Source organism: Bombina bombina, chromosome 10 (assembly GCF_027579735.1).
Source record: "Bombina bombina isolate aBomBom1 chromosome 10, aBomBom1.pri, whole genome shotgun sequence".
In the NCBI taxonomy this organism is placed as follows: Eukaryota; Metazoa; Chordata; class Amphibia; order Anura; family Bombinatoridae; genus Bombina; species Bombina bombina.
Window position 1 is genome coordinate 144,772,703 of NC_069508.1, and position 17,634 is coordinate 144,790,336.

Sequence of the window (17,634 nt, forward strand, 5' to 3'; positions counted from 1 at the left end):
TCACCTAAACGGAAGGCACCACGGCTTGCAAAACCTTTCTCCCAAAAATAGCCTCCGAAGAAGCAAAAGTATAAAATTTGTAAAATTTGGCAAAAGAGTGCAATGAAGACCAAGTCGCTGCCTTACATATCTGGTCAACAGGAGCCTCGTTCTTGAAGGCCCATGTGGAAGCCACAGCCCTAGTGGAGTGAGCTGTGATACTTTCAGGAGGCTGCCGTCCGGCAGTCTCAAAAGCCAATCTGATAATGCTTTTAAGCCAAAAGGAAAGAGAGGTAGAAGTTGCTTTTTTACCTCTCCTTTTACCAGAATAAACAACAAACGAAGAAGATGTTTGTCTGAAACCTTCAGTAACCTCTAAATAGAATTTTAGAGCACGGACTACGTCCAAATTGTGTAACAAACGTTCCTTCTCTGAAACTGGATTCGGACACAAAGGCGGCACAACTATCTCCTGGTTAATATTTTTGTTGGAAACAACCTTCGGAAGAAAACCAGGCTCAGTACGCAAAACCACCTTATCTGCATGGACCAGATAGGGCGGAGAACACTGCAGAGCAGAAAACTCAGAAACTCTTCTAGCAGAAGAAATTGCAACCAAAAAACAAAACATTCCACGATAATAACTTAATATCTACGGAATATAAGGGTTCAAACGGAACCCCTTGAAGAACTGAAAGAACTAGATTAAGACTCCAGGGAGGAGTCAAAGGTCTGTAAACAGGCTTGATTCTAACCAGAGCCTGAACAAACGCTTAAACGTCTGGCACAGCTGCCAGCCTTTTGTGAAGTAAAACAGATAAAGCAGAGATCTGTCCCTTCAGAGAACTTGCAGATAATCCTTTCTCCAAACCTTCTTGTAGAAAGGAAAGAATCTTAGGAATTTTTATCTTGTTCCATGGGAATCCTTTAGATTCACACCAACAGATATATTTTTTCCATATTTTATGGTAAATTTTTCTAGTTACAGGCTTTCTAGTCTGAATAAGAGTATCTATTACAGAATCTGAAAACCCACGCTTTGATAGAATCAAGCGTTCAATCTCCAAGCAGTCAGTTGGAGGGAAACCAGATTCGGATGTTCGAATGGACCCTGAACAAGAAGGTCCTGTCTCAAAGGTAGCTTCCATGGTGGAGCCGATGACATATTCACCAGGTCTGCATACCAAGTCCTGCGTGGCCACGCAGGAACTATCAAGATCACCGAAGCCCTCTCCTGATTGATCCTGGCTACCAGCCTGGGAATGAGAGGAAACGGTGGGAATACATAAGCTAGGTTGAAGATCCAAGGTGCTACTATTGTATCCACTAGAGTCGCCTTGGGATCCCTGGATTTGGACCCGTAACAAGGGACCTTGAAGTTCTGACGAGAGGCCATCAGATCCATGTCTGGAATGCCCCATAATTAAGTTATTTGGGCAAAGATTTCCGGATGGAGTTCCCACTCCCCCGGATGCTCCTCCATCACCAGGGAACTCCTTGTTCCCCCCTGATGGTTGATATATGCAACAGTCGTCATGTTGTCTGATTGACACCTTATGAATTTGGCCTTTGCTAGTCGAGGCCAAGCCTTGAGAGCATTGAATATCGCTCTCAGTTCCAGAATGTTTATCGGGAGAAGAGAGTCTTCCCGAGACCATAGACCCTGAGCTTTCAGGGGTTCCCAGACCGCGCCCCAGCCCACCAGACTGGCGTCGGTCGTGACAATGACCCACTCTGGTCTGCGGAAGCTCATTCCCTGTGACAGGTTGTCCAGGGTCAGCCACCAACGGAGTGAATCTCTGGTCCTTTGATCTACTTGGATCGTCGGAGACAAGTCTGTATAATCCCCATTCCACAGTCTGAGCATACACAGTTGTAATGGTCTTAGATGAATTCGTGCAAAAGGAACTATGTCCATTGCCGCAACCATCAAACCTATTACTTCCATGCACTGCGCTATGGAAGGAAGAAGAACAGAATGAAGTACCTGACAAGAGCTTAGAAGTTTGATTTTCTGGCCTCTGTCAGAAAAATCTTCATTTCTAAGGAAACTATTATTGTTCCCAAGAAGGGAACTCTTGTTGACGGGGACAGAGAACTTTTTTCTATGTTCACTTTCCACCTGTGAGATCTGAGAAAGGCTAGGACAATGTCCGTATGAGCCCTTGCTTTTGACAGAGACGACACTTGAATCAGGATGTCGTCCAAGTAAGGTACTACTGCAATGCCCCTTGGTCTTAGCACCGCTAGAAGGGACCCTAGTACCTTTGTGAAAATCCTTGGAGCAGTGGCTAATCCGAATGGAAGTGCCACAAACTGGTAATGCTTGTCCAGAAAGGCGAACCTTAGGAACCGAAGATGTTCCTTGTGGATAGGAATATGTAGGTACGCATCCTTTAAATCCACCGTGGTCATGAATTGACCTTCCTGGATGGTAGGAAGGATCGTTCGAATGGTTTCCATTTTGAACGATGAAACCCTTAGAAACTTGTTTAGAATCTTGAGATCTAAAATTGGTCTGAATGTTCCCTCTTTTTTTGGGAACTATGAACAGGTTGGAGGTAAAACCCCATCCCTTGTTCTCCTAATGGAACAGGATGAATCACTCCCATTCTTGACAGGTCTTCTACACAATGTAAGAATGCCTGTCTTTTTATTTGGTTCGAATATAATTGAGACCTGTGGAACCTTCCCCTTGGGGGTAGTTCCCTGAATTCCAGGAGATAACCTTGAGAAACTATTGCTAGCGCCCAAGGATCCTGAATATCTCTTGCCCAAGCCTGAGCAAAGAGAGAAAGTCTGCCCCCCACCAGATCCGGTCCCGGATCGGGGGCCAACACTTCACGCTGTTTTGGTAGCAGTGGCAGGTTTCTTGGCCTGCTTACCCTTGTACCAGCCTTGCATCGGTCTCCAGGCTGGCTTGGTTTGAGAAGTATTACCCTCTTACTTAGAGGGTGTAGAATTTGAGGCTTATTTTTAGCCTTAAAAGACCTATCCTGAGGAAGGGCGTGGCCCTTTCCCCCAGTGATGTCTGAAATAATCTCTTTCAAGTCAGGGCCAAACAGTGTTTTACCCTTGAAAGGGATGTTAAGCAATTTGGTCTTGGAGGACACATCCGCTGACCAAGACTTTAGCCAAAGCGCTCTGCGCGCCACGATAGCAAACCCAGAATTATTCGCCGCTAATCTAGCTAATTGCAAAGCGGCATCTAAAATAAAAGAGTTAGCCAATTTAAGTGCTTGAACTCTGTCCATAACCTCCTCATACGAAGATTCTTTATTGAGCGACTTTTCTAGTTCTTCGAACCAGAAACACGCAGCTGTAGTGACAGGAACAATGCATGAAATTGGTTGTAGAAGGTAACCTTGCTGAACAAACATCTTTTTAAGCAAACCCTCTAACTTTTTATCCATAGGATCTTGAAAGCACAACTATCTTCTATAGGAATAGTAGTGCGTTTGTTTAGAGTAGAAACCGCCCCCTCGACCTTGGGGACTGTCTGCCATAAGTCCTTCCTGGGGTCGACTATAGGAAATAATTTCTTAAATATAGGGGGAGGAACAAAAGGTATGCCGGGCCTCTCCCACTCCTTATTTACTATGTCCGCCACCCGCTTGGGTATAGGAAAAGCATCAGGGGACACCGGAACCTCTAGGAACTTGTCCATCTTACATAATTTCTTTGGAATGACCAAATTGTCACAATCATCCAGAGTAGATAATACCTCCTTAAGTAGTGCGTGGAGATGTTCTAATTTAAATTTAAATGTTACAACATCAGGTTCAGCTTGTTGAGAAATTTTCCCTGAATCTGAAATTTCTCCCTCAGACAAAATCTCCCTCCTGGCCCCTTCAGATAGGTGTGAGGGCATGTCAGAACAGTTATCATCAGCGTCCTCTTGCTCTTCAGTGTTTAAAACAGAGCAATCGCGCTTTCTCTGATAAGTAGGCATTTTGGATAAAATGTTTGCAATAGAATTATCCATTACAACCGTTAATTGTTGCATGGTAATAAGTATTGGCGCACTAGATGTACTAGGGGCCTCTTGTGTGGGCAAAACTGGTGTAGACACAGAAGGGGATGATGCAGTACCATGCTTACTCCCCTCATTTGAGGAATCATCATGGGCAATATCATTATCTATGGCATTATTGTCCCTACTTTGTTTGGACACTATGACACAATTATCACATATATTTAAATGGGGAGAAACCTTGGCTTTCATACATATAGAACATCGTTATCTGATGGTTCAGACATGTTAAACAGGCTTAAACTTGTCAACAAAGCACAAAAAACGTTTTACAATAAAACCGTTACTGTCACTTTAAATTTTAAACTGAACACACTTTATTACTGAATATGTGAAAAAGTATGAAGGAATTGTTCAAAATTCACCAAAATTTCACCACAGTATCTTAAAGCCTTAAAAGTATTGCACACCAAATTTGAAAGCTTTAACCCTTAAAATAACGGAACCGGAGCCGTTTTTACATTTAACCCCTATACAGTCCCAGGTATCTGCTTTGCTGAGACCCAACCAAGCCCAGAGGGGAATACGATACCAAATGATGCCTTCTATAAGGTTTTTCAGTGGTTCTTAGCTCCTCACACATGCATCTGCATGCCTTGCTTTCCAAAAACAACTGCACATTAGTGGCGCGAAAATGAGGCTCTGCCTATGACTAGAAAAGGCCCCCAGTGAAAAAGGTGTCCAATACAGTGCCTGCCGTTTTTTTAAAACAATCCCCAAGATTATAATAACTATTAATAGTTATAATCTGCCAAATATGCTTAGTAAAGTAATCGTTTTAGCCCAGAAAAATGTCTACCAGTTTTTTAAGCCCTAATGAAGCCCTTTATTCTTATACTAAACTAAGAAAATGGCTTACCGGTTCCCATAGGGAAAATGACAGCTTCCAGCATTACCAAGTCTTGTTAGAAATGTGTCATACCTCAAGCAGCAAAAGTCTGCTCACTGTTTCCCCCAACTGAAGTTAATTCATCTGAACAGTCCTGTGTGGAAACAGCCATCGATTTTAGTAACGGTTGCTAAAATCATTTTCCTCTTACAAACAGAAATCTTCATCTCTTTTCTGTTTCAGAGTAAATAGTACATACCAGCACTATTTTAAAATAACAAACTCTTGATTGAAGAATAAAACTACATTTAAACACCAAAAAAACTCTTAGCCATCTCCGTGGAGATGTTGCCTGTGCAATGGCAAAGAGAATGACTGGGGTAGGCGGAGCCTGGGAGGGACTATATGGCCAGCTTTGCTGGGCTCTTTGCCATTTCCTGTTGGGGAGGAGAATATCCCACAAGTAAGGATGACGCCGTGGACCGGACACACCTATGTTGGAGAAATGAGTGTATAATGGCCCTTTAAAGGCTTTTACTTTTCCTGATAGTCAGCAATTAAATTACTTTCTGTAGAAAGCAAGTACCTTATTGTACCGAAGCATATGCAGTAGAACTAGAAAACAGCAATCTGCTATATAAGTGCAAATAAACATTTCTGATAATTATATTATTGTACAACTCTGTGCTCCTTATCGTGTGTAACATCTCTATCCATAACTAGCATACATTTAATGTTTTCCTGTACAGCATGGAATCAAAAACGTTATTTTCTTGATATAACCACATTATTATTATTATTGCATTAGCCCTACTCAAATCTGCAAGCCCCGACTGTGAATATAGGTCTGTTAATGCATAAAGTATTTCCTTGGGAACAAATAAGGAAAGTCATAGCCCAAAAAACAGAATTTATGTTTACCTGATAAATTACTTTCTCCAACGGTGTGTCCGGTCCACGGCGTCATCCTTACTTGTGGGATATTCTCTTCCCCAACAGGAAATGGCAAAGAGCCCAGCAAAGCTGGTCACATGATCCCTCCTAGGCTCCGCCTACCCCAGTCATTCGACCGACGTTAAGGAGGAATATTTGCATAGGAGAAACCATATGGTACCGTGGTGACTGTAGTTAAAGAAAATAAATCATCAGACCTGATTAAAAAAACCAGGGCGGGCCGTGGACCGGACACACCGTTGGAGAAAGTAATTTATCAGGTAAACATAAATTCTGTTTTCTCCAACATAGGTGTGTCCGGTCCACGGCGTCATCCTTACTTGTGGGAACCAATACCAAAGCTTTAGGACACGGATGAAGGGAGGGAGCAAATCAGGTCACCTAAATGGAAGGCACCACGGCTTGCAAAACCTTTCTCCCAAAAATAGCCTCAGAAGAAGCAAAAGTATCAAACTTGTAAAATTTGGTAAAAGTGTGCAGTGAAGACCAAGTCGCTGCCCTACATATCTGATCAACAGAAGCCTCGTTCTTGAAGGCCCATGTGGAAGCCACAGCCCTAGTGGAATGAGCTGTGATTCTTTCGGGAGGCTGCCGTCCGGCAGTCTCGTAAGCCAATCTGATGATGCTTTTAATCCAAAAAGAGAGAGAGGTAGAAGTTGCTTTTTGACCTCTCCTTTTACCGGAATAAACAACAAACAAGGAAGATGTTTGTCTAAAATCCTTTGTAGCATCTAAATAGAATTTTAGAGCGCGAACAACATCCAAATTGTGCAACAAACGTTCCTTCTTTGAAACTGGTTTCGGACACAGAGAAGGTACGATAATCTCCTGGTTAATGTTTTAGTTAGAAACAACTTTTGGAAGAAAACCAGGTTTAGTACGTAAAACCACCTTATCTGCATGGAACACCAGATAAGGAGGAGAACACTGCAGAGCAGATAATTCTGAAACTCTTCTAGCAGAAGAAATTGCAACTAAAAACAAAACTTTCCAAGATAATAACTTAATATCAACGGAATGCAAGGGTTCAAACGGAACCCCCTGAAGAACTGAAAGAACTAAATTGAGACTCCAAGGAGGAGTCAAAGGTTTGTAAACAGGCTTAATTCTAACCAGAGCCTGAACAAAGGCTTGAACATCTGGCACAGCGGCCAGCTTTTTGTGAAGTAACACAGACAAGGCAGAAATCTGTCCCTTCAGGGAACTTGCAGATAATCCTTTTTCCAATCCTTCTTGAAGGAAGGATAGAATCCTAGGAATCCTAACCTTGTCCGAAGGGAATCCTTTAGATTCACACCAACAGATATATTTTTTCCAAATTTTGTGGTAAATCTTTCTAGTTACAGGCTTTCTGGCCTGAACAAGAGTATCGATAACAGAATCTGAGAATCCTCGCTTCGATAAGATCAAGCGTTCAATCTCCAAGCAGTCAGCTGGAGTGAAACCAGATTCGGATGTTCGAACGGACCCTGAACAAGAAGGTCTCGTCTCAAAGGTAGCTTCCAAGGAGGAGCCGATGACATATTCACCAGATCTGCGTACCAAGTCCTGCGTGGCCACGCAGGAGCTATCAAGATCACCGACGCCCTCTCCTGATTGATCCTGGCTACCAGCCTGGGGATGAGAGGAAACGGCGGGAACACATAAGCTAGTTTGAAGGTCCAAGGTGCTACTAGTGCATCCACTAGAGCCGCCTTGGGATCCCTGGATCTGGACCCGTAGCAAGGAACTTTGAAGTTCTGACGAGAGGCCATCAGATCCATGTCTGGAATGCCCCACAGCTGAGTGACTTGGGCAAAGATTTCCGGATGGAGTTCCCACTCCCCCGGATGCAATGTCTGACGACTCAGAAAATCCGCTTCCCAATTTTCCACTCCTGGGATGTGGATAGCAGACAGGTGGCAGGAGTGAGACTCCGCCCATAGAATGATTTTGGTCACTTCTTCCATCGCCAGGGAACTCCTTGTTCCCCCCTGATGGTTGATGTACGCAACAGTTGTCATGTTGTCTGATTGAAACCGTATGAACTTGGCCCTCGCTAGCTGAGGCCAAGCCTTGAGAGCATTGAATATCGCTCTCAGTTCCAGAATATTTATCGGTAGAAGAGATTCTTCCCGAGACCAAAGACCCTGAGCTTTCAGGGATCCCCAGACCGCGCCCCAGCCCATCAGACTGGCGTCGGTCGTGACAATGACCCACTCTGGTTTGCGGAATGTCATCCCTCGTGACAGGTTGTCCAGGGACAGCCACCAACGGAGTGAGTCTCTGGTCCTCTGATTTACTTGTATCTTCGGAGACAAGTCTGTATAGTCCCCATTCCACTGACTGAGCATGCACAGTTGTAATGGTCTTAGATGAATGCGTGCAAAAGGAACTATGTCCATTGCCGCTACCATCAACCCGATCACTTCCATGCACTGAGCTATGGAAGGAAGAGGAACGGAATGGAGTATCCGACAAGAGTCTAGAAGTTTTGTTTTTCTGGCCTCTGTCAGAAAAATCCTCATTTCTAAGGAGTCTATTATTGTTCCCAAGAAGGGAACCCTTGTTGACGGAGATAGAGAACTCTTTTCCACGTTCACTTTCCATCCGTGAGATCTGAGAAAGGCCAGGACAATGTCCGTGTGAGCCTTTGCTTGAGGAAGGGACGACGCTTGAATCAGAATGTCGTCCAAGTAAGGTACTACAGCAATGCCCCTTGGTCTTAGCACAGCTAGAAGGGACCCTAGTACCTTTGTGAAAATCCTTGGAGCAGTGGCTAATCCGAAAGGAAGCGCCACAACTGGTAATGTTTGTCCAGGAATGCGAACCTCAGGAACCGATGATGTTCCTTGTGGATAGGAATATGTAGATACGCATCCTTTAAATCCACCGTGGTCATGAATTGACCTTCCTGGATGGAAGGAAGAATAGTTCGAATGGTTTCCATCTTGAACGATGGAACCTTGAGAAACTTGTTTAAGATCTTGAGATCTAAGATTGGTCTGAACGTTCCCTCTTTTTTGGGAACTATAAACAGATTGGAGTAGAACCCCATCCCTTGTTCTCTTAATGGAACGGGATGAATCACTCCCATTTTTAACAGGTCTTCTACACAATGTAAGAATGCCTGTCTTTTTATGTGGTCTGAAGACAACTGAGACCTGTGGAACCTCCCCCTTGGGGGAAGTCCCTTGAATTCCAGAAGATAACCTTGGGAGACTATTTCTAGCGCCCAAGGATCCAGAACATCTCTTGCCCAAGCCTGAGCGAAGAGAGAGAGTCTGCCCCCACCAGATCCGGTCCCGGATCGGGGGCCAACATTTCATGCTGTCTTGGTAGCAGTGGCAGGTTTCTTGGCCTGCTTTCCCTTGTTCCAGCCTTGCATTGGTCTCCAAGCTGGCTTGGCTTGAGAAGTATTACCCTCTTGCTTAGAGGACGTAGCACTTTGGGCTGGTCCGTTTCTACGAAAGGGACGAAAATTAGGTTTATTTTTTGCCTTGAAAGGCCGATCCTGAGGAAGGGCGTGGCCCTTACCCCCAGTGATATCCGAGATAATCTCTTTCAAGTCAGGGCCAAACAGCGTTTTCCCCTTGAAAGGAATGTTAAGTAGCTTGTTCTTGGAAGACGCATCAGCCGACCAAGATTTCAACCAAAGCGCTCTGCGCGCCACAATAGCAAACCCAGAATTCTTAGCCGCTAACCTAGCCAATTGCAAAGTGGCGTCTAGGGTGAAAGAATTAGCCAATTTGAGAGCATTGATTCTGTCCATAATCTCCTCATAAGGAGGAGAATCACTGTCGACCGCCTTTATCAGCTCATCGAACCAGAAACATGCGGCTGTAGCGACAGGGACAATGCATGAAATTGGTTGTAGAAGGTAACCCTGCTGAACAAACATCTTTTTAAGCAAACCTTCTAATTTTTTATCCATAGGATCTTTGAAAGCACAACTATCCTCTATGGGTATAGTGGTGCGTTTGTTTAAAGTGGAAACCGCTCCCTCGACCTTGGGGACTGTCTGCCATAAGTCCTTTCTGGGGTCGACCATAGGAAACAATTTTTTAAATATGGGGGGAGGGACGAAAGGAATACCGGGCCTTTCCCATTCTTTATTAACAATGTCCGCCACCCGCTTGGGTATAGGAAAAGCTTCTGGGAGCCCCGGCACCTCTAGGAACTTGTCCATTTTACATAGTTTCTCTGGGATGACCAACTTGTCACAATCATCCAGAGTGGATAATACCTCCTTAAGCAGAATGCGGAGATGTTCCAACTTAAATTTAAATGCAATCACATCAGGTTCAGCTTGTTGAGAAATGTTCCCTGAATCAGTAATTTCTCCCTCAGACAAAACCTCCCTGGCCCCATCAGACTGGGTTAGGGGCCCTTCAGAAATATTAATATCAGCGTCGTCATGCTCTTCAGTATCTAAAACAGAGCAGTCGCGCTTACGCTGATAAGTGTTCATTTTGGCTAAAATGTTTTTGACAGAATTATCCATTACAGCCGTTAATTGTTGCATAGTAAGGAGTATTGGCGCGCTAGATGTACTAGGGGCCTCCTGAGTGGGCAAGACTCGTGTAGACGAAGGAGGGAATGATGCAGTACCATGCTTACTCCCCTCACTTGAGGAATCATCTTGGGCATCATTGTCGTTGTCACATAAATCACATTTATTTAAATGAATAGGAATTCTGGCTTCCCCACATTCAGAACACAGTCTATCTGGTAGTTCAGACATGTTAAACAGGCATAAACTTGATAACAAGTACAAAAAACGTTTTAAAATAAAACCGTTACTGTCACTTTAAATTTTAAACTGAACACACTTTATTACTGCAAATGCGAAAAAACATGAAGGAATTGTTCAAAATTCACCAAATTTTCACCACAGTGTCTTAAAGCCTGCCGATATTATTATATCAAAATACCCAGATAAAATGATTCCTCAAGGCTAAATATGTGTTAATAATCAATCGATTTAGCCCAAAAAAAGTCTACAGTCTTAATAAGCCCTTTTTGAAGCCCTTATTTACAATCGTAATAAACATGGCTTACCGGATCCCAGAGGGAAAATGACAGCTTCCAGCATTACATCGTCTTGTTAGAATGTGTCATACCTCAAGCAGCAAGAGACTGCTCACTGTTCCCCCAACTGAAGTTAATTGCTCTCAACAGTCCTGTGTGGAACAGCCATGGATTTTAGTGACGGTTGCTAAAATCATTTTCCTCATACAAACAGAAATCTTCATCTCTTTTCTGTTTCTGAGTAAATAGTACATACCAGCACTATTTCAAAATAACAAACTCTTGATTGAATAATAAAAACTACAGTTAAACACTAAAAAACTCTAAGCCATCTCCGTGGAGATGTTGCCTGTACAACGGCAAAGAGAATGACTGGGGTAGGCGGAGCCTAGGAGGGATCATGTGACCAGCTTTGCTGGGCTCTTTGCCATTTCCTGTTGGGGAAGAGAATATCCCACAAGTAAGGATGACGCCGTGGACCGGACACACCTATGTTGGAGAAATAGTAATTCTAAAAGCCACAAACTCTCAGCTTTTTATTATAACCATCAAGTTACTAAACTTTATTGCCACAATAAGAATACATCAAAACTATGGTGAAGAAGAAAAAGCTACAACATTTTTTTTTTTATCCCTACTATTTTGAGGAAAGTCAGAATATAAAAGTGAAATTAAATCCAATAGAATACTTTCTTGTAAATGTGTTATTTAGTACCAAATTAATGTGTTCTAATTTATATAGGACACACATCCTCAAACTTGGCCCTCCAGAGGTTTTGGAACTACATTTCCCATGATGCTCAGCCAGCATATCAGCTGGCTGAGCACCATGGAAAATATCGTTCCAAAGCCTCTGGAGGGCCAAGTTTGAGAATGTCTGATATAGGAGATCTTCTCATGCTTGCATGTCTTATTCACTGGAACATACATGAGTGCCCCAAACTGCAAAACAATCCTAAATTCAACATCATGCAGCAGCGTAACTAACATTTTAAGCAATGGAACCGACAACCTCTGCTGCCCCAGTGCACTGGGAAATTAAGCTCTGTATATTCTGCTATATGAGGCCCATTCTCCCGTCTTTGTCTGCACAAGGAAAAGCTCAATATAGGATTTTATATTAATATAATTACTGTATATAATAAATACACATTTTATTTATATATATATATATATATATATATATATATATATATATATATATATATATATATATATATATATATATATACATATACACATATACACATATACACATATACACACACACAAATATTTTTCTATAAGCTAAAGAGAAAAAAAAAATTCTTTCAAGAACTGAGCAGTTGTAACTATTCCCATGTCACGAGTCTTAAGTAAAAAGCAAGAGAGGAAAAAAATTATTTTACAATCATAATAAAACTACAACATGCTTACTCATCTGTCTGTCTCCATAGCTGATGGCTTCTGCCAGAGGACTCCAACCCTGAGCATTTTTCACTTTCACAGGAGCATTGTGGGCCAGGAGGAGATGGGCACATTCTTTAAAATAGAATAAAAATGTTAATCAGTTTAAAGGCCAAGACAAGATGTAAAATAATTAAAGAAAAAAAAAGTAAATGGAAAAGTTTACTGTCAACAGTAACAGTGTGCTAAATTGAAAAAGTCTACAAAATGTATGCTTACCCGATACATTTCATTCTTTCCGGGCATGGAGAGACCCCAACATCATTCCAATTACTAGTGGGATATTCAACTCCTGGCCAGCAGGAGGCGGCAAAGAGCACCCCAGCAAAGCTGTTAACTCTAACTTCCCTTACCCATAATCCCCAGTCATTCAGCAGAAGGAAAATGGAAAAAGAAGAAACACAAGGGTGAAAAGCATGCCTGAGGTTTACTAAAAAAATAAACTGATGAATTATAATTTAAATTAAAAAAAAAAAAAAAGTGCAGGGTCGAGGACTCTCCATGCCCGGAAAGAAAGACATTTATCAGGTAAGCATAAATTTTGTTTTCTTTCCTATGGCATGGAGAGTCCACAACGTCATTACAACCTATTCTATGGTATGTCCTCCATCTAAACTGCTGTCTCTTCCTGGATCTTTTTTAACACTGCTTTATAACTTATTCTATGGTATGTCCTCCATCTAAACTTCCTTCTATGCCTGTATCTGATCACATCCTGTCCCCAGCATTTGCATTTCCAATTTTTTAACTTAGCTTAATTAATTGACTAATCCCCACCCAATTTTGTTTTATCTGCATCTATCCCTTTGATCTAGTTCTTAATTGTCTCACCTGTGTGTCACTCATCTCCCTGTCTCCACTCAGCTGTCTGTAGAAGCCCTATAAATTTAAGATCAGCTTTAAGGATACCATTTGCTGGGTTTAGCATTTGCAGAGAACACATCTTTTGGCCTCTGACACTGCTCTTTCCTGGATTCACTCTCTCTCACAGGTCTTTTTCTGTGTCATTTGCCGGCGACTCCTCTCCAATGCCACCGTCTGTTGCAGTACCTCAAGGATCTGTTCTGGGTCCTCTACTCTTCTCCATTTATACTTCTTCTCTGGGTAAACTTATCAACAGTTATGGCTTCAAATATCACCTCTATGCTGATGACACCCAGATCTACCTCTCCACCCCTGCTCTCTCTCCCGCTGTCTTTTCTCAAGTCAGCGACTGCTTATCTGGTATTTCTTCCTGGATGGCCTCTCACCACCTAAAGATTAACATGTCCAAGACAGCTCCTTCTTATCCCCCTTCTACGCCGACTTGCGACTTGTCTATCCCTGTTGACGGCATCACCATTTCCCCATCGCCCCAAGTCTGCTGCCTCAGAGTTACACTTGACTCAAATCTATCCTTCGCTCCCCATATCCAATCGCTTTCTCACCCTTGCATACAAAGCGTTCACCAACAGCGCTCCCCTCTAATCAACAAGTATACTCCAGCCCGCCCACTAAGATCCAACAATGACCTGCTCCTTGCATCTGCGACTATCACCTCCTCTCATGCTAGACTGCAGGACTTCTGTCGTGCAGCACCTACCCTCTGGAACACTCTCCCTCGTGCTGTCAGGCTTTGCCCTAATCTTTCTTCCTTCAAATGCTCTCTGAAGACTTTTCTGTTCAGAGAAGCCTACCACCCAACTCAATAATATTTCTCTTACCTAACATATCCCTCATTTAATTCTGCATTAACATCTTTCTCAATCTTGCAGTCCTCACCTCCTGTTTCTCAACCTCCTACCCTTCTAGATTGTAAGTTCCCACAGGAATAGGGCCCTCAATTCCTCCTGTGTTTGTAAATGTTGTCCTGCCTCTTACAGGGAGTGCAGAATTATTAGGCAAATTAGTATTTTGACCACATCATCCTCTTTATGCATGTTGTCTTACTCCAAGCTGTATAGGCTCGAAAGCCTACTACCAATTAAGCATATTAGGTGATGTGCATCTCTGTAATGAGAAGGGGTGTGGTCTAATGACATCAACACCCAATATCAGGTGTGCATAATTATTAGGCAACTTCCTTTCCTTTGGCAAAATGGGTCAAAAGAAGGACTTGACAGGCTCAGAAAAGTAAAAAATAGTGAGATATCTTGCAGAGGGATGCAGCACTCTTAAAATTGCAAAGCTTCTGAAGCGTGATCATCGAACAATCAAGCGTTTCATTCAAAATAGTCAACAGGGTCGCAAGAAGCGTGTGGAAAAACCAAGGCGCAAAATAACTGCCCATGAACTGAGAAAAGTCAAGCGTGCAGCTGCCAAGATGCCACTTGCCACCAGTTTGGCCATATTTCAGAGCTGCAACATCACTGGAGTGCCCAAAAGCACAAGGTGTGCAATACTCAGAGACATGGCCAAGGTAAGAAAGGCTGAAAGACGACCACCACTGAACAAGACACACAAGCTGAAACGTCAAGACTGGGCCAAGAAATATCTCAAGACTGATTTTTCTAAGGTTTTATGGACTGATGAAATGAGAGTGAGTCTTTATGAGCCAGATGGATGGGCCCGTGGCTGGATTGGTAAAGGGCAGAGAGCTCCAGTCCGACTCAGACGCCAGCAAGGTGGAGGTGGAGTACTGGTTTGGGCTGGTATCATCAAAGATGAGCTTGTGGGGCCTTTTTGGGTTGAGGATGGAGTCAAGCTCAACTCCCAGTCCTACTGCCAGTTTCTGGAAGACACCTTCTTCAAGCAGTGGTACAGGAAGAAGTCTGCATCCTTCAAGAAAAACATGATTTTCATGCAGGACAATGCTCCATCACACGTGTCCAAGTACTCCACAGCGTGGCTGGCAAGAAAGGGTATAAAAGAAGAAAATCTAATGGCATGGCCTCCTTGTTCACCTGATCTGAACCCCATTGAGAACCTGTGGTCCATCATCAAATGTGAGATTTACAAGGAGGGAAACAGTACACCTCTCTGAACAGTGTCTGGGAGGCTGTGGTTGCTGCTGCACGCAATGTTGATGGTGAACAGATCAAAACACTGACAGAATCCATGGATGGCAGGCTTTTGAGTGTCCTTGTAAAGAAAGGTGGCTATATTGGTCACTGATTTGTTTTTGTTTTGTTTTTGAATGTCAGAAATGTATATTTGTGAATGTTGAGATGTTATATTGGTTTCACTGGTAAAAATAAATAATTGAAATGGGTATATATTTATTTTTTGTTAAGTTGCCTAATAATTATGCACAGTAATAGTCACCTGCACACACAGATATCCCCCTAAAATAGCTATAACTAAAAACAAACTAAAAACTACTTCCAAAACTATTCAGCTTTGATATTAATGAGTTTTTTTGGGTTCATTGAGAACATGGTTGTTGTTCAATAATAAAATTAATCCTCAAAAATACAACTTGCCTAATAATTCTGCACTCCCTGTACAAGTTTTATATTATTGTTTTATTTAAATGAACTGTATCCATGGACAGCGCTGCAGAATATGATGGCGCTTCATAAATAAAGTATAATAATAATAATAATAATAATAATCATCAAGGCAGGAGGCCCTAAACAGAAGGCACCACCGCTTGAAGAACCTTTTTCCCAAAAGAAGCCTCAGCCGAGGCAAAAGTATCAAATTTGTAGAATTTGGAAAAAGTATGCAAAGAGGACCATGTTGCCGCCTTGTAAATATGTTCCACAAAAGCTTCATTTTTGAAAGCCCAAGAAGAGGAGACAGCCCTAGTGGAATCAGCCGTAATTCTCTCAGGAGGCTGCTGTCCAGCAGTCTAATAAGCAAAAACGAATCACACTTCTTAACCAGAGAGAAAGAGAAGTTGCCTTTTGACCCTTACATTTTCCATAGAAAACAACAAACAGGGCAGAAGATTGCTGAAAGTCCTTAGTAGCTTGTAAGTAAAAATTTTAGAGCATGCACAACATCGAAGTTATGATGTTCCTTATGAGAAGGATTAGGACAGAAAGGAACAATTTCCTGATTAATGTTACGATCTGACACCACCTTAGGTAGAAACCCCAATTTAGTACGAATGACCGCCTTGTCTGCATGAAAAATAAGGTACGGGGACTCACTGCAGAGCTGAAAGCTCAGAAACTCTGCGAGCGGAAGAAATAGCAAGGAGAAACAAAACCTTCCAAGATAACAATTTTATATCAACAACATGCATTGGCTCAAACAGAGCCTGCTGCAAAACTTTAAGAACTGGGTTTAAGGGACACTGAACCCAATTTTTTTCTTTTTTGATTCAGATAGAGCATGCAATTTTAAGCAACCTAATAATTTACTCCCATTAATTTTTCTTCGTTCTCTTTCCATCTTTATTTGAAAAAGGCATCTAAGATTTTTGTTTGGTTCAGAACTCTGGACAGCACTTTTTTATTGGTGGATAAATGTATCCGCCAATCAGAAAGGACAACCCAGGCTGTTCACCAAAAAAAGGCCAGCATCTAAACTTACATTCTTGCATTTCAGATAAAGATACCAAGAGAATGAAGAAAAATTTGATAATAGGAGTAAATTAGGAAGTTGCTTAAAAGTTCATGCACAATCTGAATCACAAAAGAAAAGATTTGGGTTCAGTGACCCTTTAAGGTTCCAAGGAGCTGTGACAGGTTTAAACACAGGCCTGATTCTGACCAGGGCCTGAACAAAAGCTTGAACATCTGGTAATTCTGCCAGACGTTTGTGCAAAAGTATAGACAGAGCAGAAATCTGACCTTTCAGATTACTGACTGACAAACCCTTCTCCAGGCCATCCTGAAGAAAAGATAAAATTCAAGGAATCCTCACCCAACTCAAAGAAAATCCTTTAGCTTCACACCAAAAAAAGATATTTATGCCATATCTTAATGGTAAATTTTATGAATAACAGGTTTACGAGCCTGAAGCATAGTATCAATGACTGCCTTAGAAAAACCCGTGTAGACAAGTCAGCTTCAGAGAATCTAGATTTGGATGGAGAAATGGACCCTGAATTAGAAGGTCCTTCCTCAGAGGTAATCTCCAGGGAGGAAGAGATGACATCTTCACCAGATCCGCAAACCAGATCCTGTGAGGCCAGGCAGGAGCAATTACAATAACAGAGGCTCTATCCTGCTTAATACGAGCAATGACTCGTGGAAGGAGAGCAAACGGAGAAAACAGGTATGCTAGCCTGAAATCCCAAGGAAACGCCAGAGCATCTATCAAGGCGGCTTGAGGATCTTTTGACCTTGAACTGTATTTTGGAAGCTTGGCGTTTTGACGAGACGCCATCAGATCCAACTCCGGAACCTCACACCTGAGGGTTATCCTGGAGAACATTTCCGGATGGAAAGCCCACTTCCCGGGATGAAAAGTCTGTCTGCTCAGAAAATCTGCTTCCCAATTGTTCACTCCT

General features: G+C 42.4%; 1 protein-coding gene across 1 annotated transcript in view; it reads right to left on the reverse strand.

Annotated features, from left to right (window-relative positions):
- Positions 1 to 17,634, reverse strand: part of ANKRD13C (ankyrin repeat domain 13C) — a 373,770-nt gene that overhangs the window by 289,079 nt on the left and 67,057 nt on the right. The window contains exon 3 of the mRNA XM_053693358.1: positions 12,222 to 12,326. Coding sequence (XP_053549333.1) covers positions 12,222 to 12,326 — 105 coding nt within the window. The remainder of the gene's footprint in view (positions 1 to 12,221; positions 12,327 to 17,634) is intronic.